General features: G+C 43.7%; 1 protein-coding gene across 1 annotated transcript; it reads left to right on the top strand.

Annotated features, from left to right (window-relative positions):
• The first annotated feature begins 4,397 nt into the window (after positions 1 to 4,397).
• On the top strand, positions 4,398 to 9,286 carry fam174b (family with sequence similarity 174 member B). Its single transcript, XM_017405640.3, has 3 exons — positions 4,398 to 5,013; positions 5,888 to 6,019; positions 6,624 to 9,286. The coding sequence occupies exons 1-3, from the start codon at positions 4,742 to 4,744 to the stop codon at positions 6,625 to 6,627; spliced, it is 408 nt and encodes a 135-aa protein (XP_017261129.1). The 5' UTR covers positions 4,398 to 4,741; the 3' UTR covers positions 6,628 to 9,286.
• Positions 9,287 to 11,123: the final 1,837 nt, after the last annotated feature.

Below are 11,123 nucleotides of genomic sequence, written 5' to 3'. Positions count from 1 at the left end.
TTGAATCTTCTTGTTGCCTCTCTTCTTTGCAACCACGCTGGCGACAGTGGAAAGGAACAATTAGCTGGAAGAAACTTCCAGCAGAAGCAGAACCGGGCTCAGGATGGGCGGCCATCTGCCTCAGATGGCTGGGGTTAGAGGACGGGAAAGAGACAGACGAATAAGGAAGGACTGGTCCAGGTGTGGTTATTATTGAGGGAGAAAAAAAAAAACACAGGTAATGACAGCAATAAATGCATGTATAAACATGGAGAGACAGCAGAGTGAAGAAATGTGTCCACCAGCTTCTAAATCTATAGCAGCAGAACTAAGGGATGGCTCAGGAAACCCAAGCCAACCCTAACTGTAGGATTTATCGGAAGGGAATGATTTCGGTCTAGTTTTAAAAGTAGACAGGGTATCAGCCTCACGGACAGAAACTGGAGGTTGGTTCAACAAGAGACGAGCCTGAGAACCGAAAGCTCCCATTTTAGAAACTCTAGGAACCACAAGTAAACGAAGTGCTCTGTTAGGAGAAACATGGAGCAATAAGATCTCTAATATAAGACGGAGCTTGGTTCGTCGAGAGCTTTAACTGTTAGACGTGAGATTTTAAACTCTGCTCTGAATTCGACAGGGAGCCAAAAGAGATGTGGCCTAATTTTCTTCTCTTCCAGCGAATTGGTCCAGATCACATCCTGGCTTTTCAAAAGCAGCAGAAGCCCTTATCCCTTTGTTCTGGAAACTGAACAGGAAGTTGACACGCGGTTCAACACAAAGGCAGGTATTATAATCGTATTATAAATAGGCTGCCAGAGCGCATGCGCCACTCCCTGTTGTAAGTTGTGCTTTTAATAAGGCGTTACTTTCAAAATAAAAGCCCATATTTCCATATAAGTAATATGGTTACGCAGTTAGAGCTGTGTACCAAAAAGGACTTAAGCGTCAGTGTTCCAGCGACTAGAGAGGCAGACTTGGTGGAGCGGTCAGTCAGAGCAGCCTTTGTTGAACAGTCTGTGGAGACCCCTCTGGAATCTCCTCCCCCCTCCCCCCTCCTCCCGCCGGCCAATCAGATCACGACGGGGCAGGGCGCACACGCAGGCCGGGGGAAGATTTCTTTAAAAAGATCCACAGCCCAGCAACAGCAGAGCCCCCTGCAAAGCCCTGACCAACATGGACTCCACGGGTGAAGAGCGAGCGCTCTGACTGACTGCGCTCGCGCCGCATGCTAATAGCGATGACGCAGCGGCCCCGATGAGGGCCCTTACTGTTTGAACTGGGGGCCACTGTTGAACAAATCTGGATGGGTTCGGAATGGAAACTGTGTTATATTGGGCGACAACAGGGTGCAGCTGCTGTAAATAAAAAAAATTTAAAAAGTGGAACCAACATAACAAGTTTTGGTCATTATAAGTTAGTGATCGAAAGCTTCCTGGGTTTGGGACACTTTACGGTCATAGGGCTCTGTGGCAAACGTGGACACGTCTTTGTTTAAAGAGCACGACACAGATGCAGTCTGTGTTTTTTTTCTCCCCGAAGCAGTCTGACTTGCTCTCAGACAGCGCCAGCACCAGCAGCGGGTGGCCAGGTTTGCATTCTTGGGCGTTCGGTTTCACACGGAGGCGTTTCTGTTAAACATTAGCTCACCCCTGGCACCGCTCGACAGCAGCTGCCTGTCTTCCTGTGTCGGCTCTTTCACTCTACGGGACAAACGCAGGCTGTCGGTGGGTCCGCGGACAACTCTGTGGATAACTGACATGAATGTTAAACCAAGAGGAAAGTTAAAAATAAAAGTATAAAACATGAGGATGAAAAGAATGATAGCATGTTTGTTTGTGTAGAAGTTGAACCAAATGATTGCAGGCCAACTTTAGGAGAGGTCTGGCATTTCTCGGAGGAATGCGTTTCAGGCCAGAGTTCAAAGGTCATCTCGTGATGAGAAGGGTGGGGGGAAAGTTACAGCCATCTTGGTTGGACCTTGTGTTGTGGCGGTTGTGATGAAACGGACGTTATCAGCGTTAAATAACACGACGATGTCTCGTATCTTCTGGACCTTACTTTTTAAATTTTCTTTAACGAGGTCTCCTCTGAGCTGCGCTGCCACAGCAGCGCCCTCTAGTGACAAGAGGCAATAACAGGAACAGAACAATGAATGCCTTTGCTGCGGAAATGAGGTTATTCTCAGTCTCGTGCAAATTTGCGAGCTCTGTCAGCACTTGAGTTGTGTTGTGGATGACTCTCAGCTACCACCACACCGTGTTTTAGCTCAGCATCTGTAAAACTGACTGAGTTGAAGCCATTTTTTTGTCGGCCATTTTGAACTGGGTTGAGGACAGACACCAGGTGATCGCTTCCCGAAAGCCTCCGTCAAATCTATTCAGCGGCTCATGAGATATTTTGCTGAATTTCAGCCAAACAGACAGAATATTACAAGACATGTTCAGCTGAAGATTTGGTTTTCCTTTAGGAGGAAATGAAAAAAGGTTGCTCCTCTTGTGTTGAAAATAAGTTAAACAAGAAACAAGACAACCAAGAACACTGAGAGGAAACGTGTTGGAGAATTCTTTACTCGTTTAAAAAAAAATCTGAACATTTTCAACATGACACACATGCTTTAAAGTAAACAAATGACCATTAGATTATTAATCTAACAAATGTAGTCATAATGTTGAAGGTCATCTCAGACGGTGCTGGATGTTCTGATCTCCATGCTGCAGGATTAATATAATTATTATAATAATTATTATTGCTGTGTGCTGCCACCTGCTGGCTTTGGATCGGAACAAACATCCAAACCTTTTTCAGCTTCTAACCAGTGGTGGACGAAGTACTCAACTATAGTACTTGAGTAAAAGTATTGATACTCATGGTCAAATCTTACTCAACTACAAGTAAAAGTTGCTCGGTCAAAAATGTACTCAAGTTAAAATACTGAAGTACTCACTTTTGAAAATACTTAAGTATTCAAAAGTTCATGCATTTAAAAGTACTTAAGTATTCAAAAATACAAATAAATTTTTCTAATATCAGTATGTTGCTGAGTAATTTGCAGAACCTTGTAACTTTCAGAAACCACCTGAAGCGTTGACGCGTAGAACCCCTCTGCTGCAACTTCTACACCACCTGTAAAGAACTTAAGCCTAAAAATGCCACAAAAATAAGGATTTTTTGTCTAAAAACACACCAAACCAGAGAGTCTTGATTCTCCTCCCACTTTCACTATGGAATAGAGGTTTAAGGTGGAATCTATTACCACGAAGTAACGACTAGCTTCCTAGAAATGTAGTGGAGTCAAAAGTACAATATTTGATTTTGAAATGTAGTGGAGTGAAAGTTGTAAGTTCCGCCCCCCCCAAAAAAAATTACTCAAGTAAAGTAAAGATTCTCGAAAAATGTACTTAAGTACAGTAATCAAGTAAATGTACTCCGTTACTGTCCACCACTGCTTCCAACTCACCGACTAACGCAGGCAGAGTAGCTACAGGGTCGTACTACTACTACTACTGTCATGTTAGTACCTGTGGAGCTCCGTGTTTTCCAAGATGGTACTTAGTCTGACAAGTTTGAGAACCGCTGATCCGATGCAGAGCCAGCGTAGGAAGCAAAATAAACAAATGAATAAATCCACGTTTACTTCATTCTGCAATCTGAGGACGTGGTGTCGAATTTTTGACGTCTTCCTTGGTCCGCCTGTAAGCGTCCCAGGCCCAGATTTTACACCCAGCTGACTGGAAACAACCAACATCTCGTGATGATTTTACCTTCTAGAAGAAGTTTCCTAATCCTCTCCTTTGCTGCAGATGACATCTCTGGTGTTGGAGCCAGTCTGCTTTCTGGGTGCTCCGTTTTAAGTGAGGACTAATTCTCAGGTTTAATCTGACGCAGGTGTTTGTACTATAACGGAGTGATTACTGAGTATTACACCATGATAACGTCATTTTTTTCCTCTACTAGATCTGTGACTGACTACAACAATTCCATTTGTTTCGTTTTTTTATTGTTTCTTAACGCCAGAATGTTGGAATTTTGAAAAATGATAGTTCTGAAGCATGTCTGTGATTTATTTTATTTATATACAAATATAAAGAATTGAAAGCACATCCTCCAATAGGGGTGATTCCATAATTTTTCCAGGGGTAAGATACTTCCATTGAAACAGGGTTAACTTCAAAGACAGTCCGTTTTTGTAGGTTTATTGTTTGATTAGTTTATTTATTTATTTTAAGTTAGTGTTTTTTGTGTCACTGTTAAGGTAGGTTTCTCCAAAACCCTTAATCAAACACCAGCTTCTAAAAGAGGCAGCCAAACGTCCTGCCCGCTGTGGCTCCAGCTCAGCCGGAGCTGGGACGTCCGTGAGTTCCCTGAAGGCAGCACCAGCCCGCTTTATCTGATCCAGCTCGCGCGGAGCGGAGGGCCGGCCCCGCGGAGCGCTTCCGGAGGCGGATTAAGCCTCATCTGTGCGGTCGGGAAGGGACGGCTGCCACTCACCTACAGGGGAGGGACACTTTCTGCTCGGCTTCATCTTTTAACGGACGCTCGGAGGAGCAGGGAGGGAGAAGAAGAAGAAGAAGAAAAAAGAACAAAATGGATGTTTTTGCGCTTTTTTCGCGTGCGTAAAGAGCGACGTTGGGCACCGAATAAGCCGTAGGTGTTATGATGTGACAGCTGCCGGCGCGTCTCACCGACGGACCGGGGGAGAAGCTACGCACACACACACACACACACACACACAGACCAACTCGTTATTTCTCATCCCGGCACCATGACGGCCGGCCTGCTCCTGACTTTTCTTTCCGCGGCTCTCTGGCGGGTCAGCGCCGAGCCGCTCACCCCTCCGCCCGCCGCGGCGCCGTCCAACTCCACCTCCATCACCGCCGCCTCCATCACCGCCGAGCCGGCGGCGAACGGCACCAGCGCCAGCACCTCCCGGATCTCCCCGCTGATGGCGCATCTGCCCGCCCTGAAGAACATCGTCATCTTCATCTTCGTGCTGACCGCGGCTCTCATCACGTGCCTGGTCGTCAAGGTGATCAGGTGAGGAGCACCTGGAGGGGAGTAGGATAGAAAAAACAAACAACAAAAACGACTAACGTCTGTTTCTGCGCATGCGTAATTGTGCAACTGGAGATGATGGATTATGGAAATCTCCAGTTAAAGATCAGTTTGTGGGACTTTGCATCAGAGTGAAGTCCGTTGTTGTCACGGTTACAGCTGTGCGTGCGCAGATCGTCTGTTAGCAAAATATCTCTTGAACCACTGAACGGATTTTAATGAAATTCTGAAGAAGTAATCTTTGCTTGTAGATCTAAAACTGATTAGCCTTTGGAGTCAGCCGGATTCAAGATGGCTGCCACAGCCAGACGACCTTAAAAAACACAAAAACGGCAAAAATTCAGTCGGTTTCACAGATGTTGACCTAAAATCTGGTGTGGTTGTAGCTGATAGTCATCCACATCACATACTCCAAGCACTACTCATTGTGCTTGATTATTACCTAAAACTTTAGCGTTAACTGTTAAGAGTCGTCTCTATCTGTCTGTTAGCAAAATATCTCATGAGCCACTGGACGGATTTTAATGAAACATTCAGTAATCAATCATTGGATGTTCATTTACAACTGTTTCACTTTTGAAGTCATTCCAATTGAACATGGCCACCACAGCTAATCCACATTAGCCAACGCAGAAATGGTTTTAACCCAGTTTATTTTACAGATATTCCGCTTCGATTTGGTGTGGTAGTAGCTGAGAGTCATTAACAACAGATACTCTGACGTGACACCTCATCATTGCGTGTAGCGTCCCCTTTAAGCTCCGTGACTGTTTGATTATAACAGAGCTGCACAAACTCCAGATTTATTAAATTAATTGAATTTGTTTGTTTTGTTCTCGTGTTCTCCGTCCCACAGATCCGGCAGGAGGATCAGGAAAACTCGAAAATATGACATAATCACCACGCCGGCGGAGCGCGTGGAGATGGCGCCGCTTAACGAGGAGAACGACGACGAGGACGACTCCACCCTGTTCGACGTCAAATACAGGTTGGTTGGTTCCAGAACGAGCGGCTCCTCCTTTTAGCATTTTTGCCCTTTTTTGCCCTTTTTGTTATTTTTTTTGCCCTTTTTCACGGCTATTTTGTAACAACAAATACCCCGATGTTCCTGCTGGAAGTGCTACAGCTAACTGCGACTGCCTTTATTTGTGAATAACTTCAAAAGTAACTGCAAGAAAAGCTTATTTTGCGAACTGAGAAAACCCTTGAGTTTCGTGTCGTTCCCTTCGGGCCGCTGGCTCGGTTTCTCCAAACCGAGACGTCTTTAAAGAGCCATCTGCGACAGGTTAGATGTCCGTCGCTCGTGGCCTTTTTTCGTCACGTCGGAAAAGCCGAACTGTGGCTCTCTGCGTGAGTGCAGATGGCCGGTTCCTGTCAGAGAAACAAACTGTTCAAAGGAAACAGTTTCTCTCCGACTCTCGTGTTGACTCAAGGCTTCACCCTTCCGCTCTTTCCATTGTTCTCTGACACACACACACACACACAGAGGCACTTCCTGAAAGGAAAACACGGCGTCCTGTTTACCTGGCATTCCAGCCTCGTGCCGACGGATCGAACCTCAGACTAACTCGGAGCTTCTCCTCTCGTTGCAGGTGAACCTCAGGGAGGACGTCTGGAGCCCCTCTTCTGTTCATCCTCGCTGCAAGTCACGTGATGTTCGGTGTTTGGTGTTTTTGTTTTTTACGCGGCGTCAGCGGCGTGCGCTGCTCGTTTTGATCTGGACCGAAGCGAACGCTGCCGTTTGATCGGATCGTCCACTGTCCCAGCGAAGTCTCCCGTCACCCTAAGGCTCCGAGCCTTCCTTCAGTTGTCATTTGCAACTTGATCAGGAATCCAGTGAGGTTTATAAACTTTATTTTGAACTAAACCAAATCTCATGTTTATGTACTAACCGCTTCATCGTTAAAGGCTTCTGTCCTTTCTGAATAAAGGGAGAATTCATGTAATTTTTCTTCATTGTTGTCCGATCCAGCCTCATTTAGCTGCGACAAACTCGCCCCGAAGCTCCTGGATCCTGTCAGGATGTGGGTTCCGATGAATGCGGAGCGAGTCGACATCCTGAAATCGGACTTACTGCGTGCGAAACGAACAGCCATCGCGCTCGTTAATGGCTGCTAGTTGACGTCGAGCGGGACTTTTACGAGATTCTCCAACGTAAATGTGCTGTTTTATGTGTTTGTTGCTGTTTTTTTAATCTTGCAGTTTCCCAGGAGGTCATTTTCTGAAAGTAAAGGCGACTTCGATGGTTGAAACTGGAAAAAATTGATTTAGTTAATTTAGTTGACCACAAATAAAATATTTAACCGCCATCAAAGCAATAATAGCTACGATCCAAACTGTGTAAACGTCCCGGATTAGTTTTATTTTTGCTGTATAATACAAAAAGTATCTATAAGTGTGCACGGATGTCTGACAGAACCAGTGTATGTGAACCAAATGATGTAATTATGTGTTGTTTTTTTTTAATGAATCCCTTTTCCATCAGCCTGGATGACTTGTTACACTCAAAAAAACAAAAACAACATAAAGCACATGTTGGATTAACTTAAATATAATTGTGTTTTGCATGACAGAAACACGTTGAGTTTAGATCTGTGACCCAGTATCGAAAAAACGAGTCGTAATGAGCTCAAGAAAAAAAATATATAATATAGAATCTTTACTCAATTGAGATTTACGTAACTAAAACGGCAGCTAATCTTCTTAATCTGGCTTTTTAATTTAGTTTTCTAACAGGCAGAGATAAGCCTTTTAATTCACCATTTCTCTCTGCTGGCTGCCATAGCGCTGGGAAATCCCTTCGTATAATGTGTGGGCTCGTTGGGAAGCCCCACTTTCTTTTAAATACAGAGCTGGAATTCCCGATGAGATCCCTCCAAACCGATAAAACTCGGAAAAAAAAGTAATAACTCAAGAATAACTGGTTTTGCAGCGCGGGTCACATTAGCTAAACGAGTTCGTCTTGTTGTTGGTTTCTTCATATTAATGCTTGAAGTTGAGATGACACGTTAAGGTTGGGTCAACACGATCTTTTAGGAACAAAGCAGATTTTTTTTTGGTTCCCTACTTGAACGGGTTGGTTAAATTAACCGTTTGTATCACTCCCAACAGCGGGAATTCAGACAAATTGGACCAGTTAAATTAAAAAAAAAAAGAGATGTTTATGAAAGAAATATAGGGGGACCAATTCAAGTAGAAGAAATCAAACTCAGCCTCAGATATTTTGTGTAATCGTGAAAGAAACACATAAAATTGTGGATTAAAAAAAAAAAAAATCATTGAAAAAGTTGGTTTTTTTTCAGTGTCTGATCTGTTGCTTTCCAGGCCAGGAGCTCAAAGTCTTTTATTTTTGTCTCACGTTGCGTAAAAGTCACGGAAAACTCCCGTAAAAACGCTAATTGTGGACTTTTATTGGTTTGGAGTTGTTCACTACACAAATTTCCCCTCGTAAAAGAAAATGACTTGTAGCTGTGAAGACGTTTAAAGAAACAACAACAACCAAAAAAACAGAAGTTACATGTTTTTTTTTTTTTGGTTGTTGTTGTTGTTTGGGGGGGAGATGTTTGTGGAAAACAAGTTTGGCCCAGATGTTTTGTGTTCCTGTCCGGGGCTCTTTACGACGGAATAAAAAACAACTTCCTTCGAAGCATTTAAAGGGGAAAAAAATAAGGCTTGAAACGTTTCTCTGTTTGCTTCTTTTATGGGTTTTATTTATTTATTTTTTTTGTTTTTGTGGCAGAAAAGTACATTCAGGCTGTCATAAACAGTTCCAAGTGTCAAGGAAGAGTTCAACAACAACAAAAAAAACGAAATAGGAGCTAATATCTGCTGCAGATCAGACATTCTTGCGTTAATTAAGTTCACGTTTTAGTCCCGGAATGCTTCTGGTTTTATTTTTTTTTACCACAAACCTTTCAGAACGCTGACGTCTCCTGATCCAACTTTAGTGTCACGCCAGCCAAACAACACCCCCAGTTTTTTTTACGAGCGCGACCCGTTTGGTTCAAATGCTCCTTTGTCGACGGAGGAACGCCACGAAGCGATGGGCAAAAGCGCCGAGGCAAGACGGAGAGAGTACAAAAATATCCTCCGGGTCATAAAACGTTTCGGCTTGAAAAGGCCTGAAGATTGATATAAAGTCAGCCCTAACAGAAGTCTTATTTTTTTTGCTGTTTGTGTGCGTTTACTTGCTTTGTTTTCTCCAAAGTGAGGATATTTAGTTGGATTTTTGTTGCCTTTCCTGCCCTGTCAAGAAGAAAAAGGTGAAAAGTCCTCAGTTCATACCTTTTCAAATGGAGTTCTGCAGAAAGGATATGAATAATTAACATCCCACCTGTTGCAGACAGCTCTTTCAGACTGGATTGGCGAGCTAACCGCTAGTTCAAACTGGGCTAAGACCAAAAAAAATAAAAAAAAATTGCATCCTAAAACAACTCTAGCTTCAAAACATTCATGGCAATTCATGCTAATACTGTTTTACAAACCCTGAAGCCTTTTATTAGCTTTTCCAGCAGAATCGTTGTGAAGTCCTCCTGGCTGCAGTGGAAGCGCTATGGCTAGCTCGCGCTGCTAGCTGAAGTGGCCAGATAAAGAATTATTTTTTAAATAACCGTATGAAGTGAAATTAACAGTGGCGTAAAAGCTATGGTGTTTGTAAGAACTGCTATAATTATTTTATTTTTGGAGATTAAAGTTATTTTAAAATGGTAATAATCTATTCTGGAGTTAGCCACGCTAGCATTAGCCGTTAGATCCGTCAATCCGGTCAGAGCTGCGCCGCTCTGGATATTTGAATAAAACCTGGCGATGTTTTGCTGCTTTTGCGCTGCACGCCTATGTACAAATACAGTCTTTGGTGGGAAAAACGGATAGATTTTCTGTCCAAAGTGGAGATTTTTCAGGTATTTAGGTGATATGGAGCTTTTTGAGCGGGCTTGCATTTAGTCTGTGGCCCAAAAATAATCATTTTATATTTTTTTTTTTCACTTTATCCATACCCTGTTGACAATAAACTTTAACTGTGTGACAAATTGTTTACCAACTGGGAGAAAAAGCATTATTAAAGAAAAACACGAGTCTTTAGCCGTTTTGATACGTCGTTAACGCGGACGCTCTCGCCACCTAGTGTTGAGAAGTGGGATTGAAACTAGGGGAAGAAATACGAGTATAAAAGAATGCCTGCGGTCGTGGAACTTAAAGTAAAAAGTCGATTCATAACCTTTTTCACAGAACCCGCTTCAAACGAGCCGAACTGTTACTTTCGGCGTCAAGCAGTTTTTCGATCGTAGGCGTGAAAACAGCGTCCGCACGAGTGGACGCCATTTTGGGTCAACACGGCAAAAAACGAGTTTCCTGCATGGCTCGTGTGTAAGAGAAGCATTCAAGAAGAAAAAAACAAACAAATGACTCACGGCTCTTCTTCCAGCCGCCCTTTGCCAACAGTCAGTTAATCGGTCGAACCGCCGCGGCTGTTGGCTGAGCAAACAGTTGTATGTGAACAGCTGGGGCGCTCCGACGGCCTTCGGTTCAGAGGGCTCCAGTTTCACACCGTTAAAGATTACAGGAAACTACAGAAACAGCTCTTCTAGGAGATCCTAAGCAACAACATTCATTTTTTTTTAGATTATTTAAAATACAAAAAAACAAGGAGCGCAGCTTCGTTGTCCCTGAATATTCATCGACGACATGCTGCAGACCTTAGATTACAGCTTCAAACCACAAGATGCTGTTTTGTTACGGATTCTGAGGAGGAAATGTGTGTGTTTGTCTGACTTTGACCCTCCGAGGTGTCAGATGACAGGTTGAATATGACAGGAGCTGCAGGAAGGCCGCGCTGCCGGACACTCAGTGGATCCGGTTACTTTTCCCCGCTCCCATCTTTTCCCGAACTCCAAGCTTCAGGTTTTAAACACGAACCATCTGTCGCCTTTCCAGGAGGCTTCGCCCGTTGCCATGGCGATCTCATTAAAAGTAAAGCAAACCTGCGCAGCGAGTCAACACAGCAGCCTGAAGGAGAAGGAGCTCAATTAAAGTTCTTTTTGTTTCTTTTTTTAAAGAAAACAGTCAAAAAAAGGGGTAGGGTGGAGTGGGGG

Source organism: Kryptolebias marmoratus, linkage group LG11 (genome assembly GCF_001649575.2).
Source record: "Kryptolebias marmoratus isolate JLee-2015 linkage group LG11, ASM164957v2, whole genome shotgun sequence".
NCBI lineage: Eukaryota > Metazoa > Chordata > Actinopteri > Cyprinodontiformes > Rivulidae > Kryptolebias > Kryptolebias marmoratus.
This window is presented reverse-complemented; position numbering and strand designations above follow the sequence as displayed.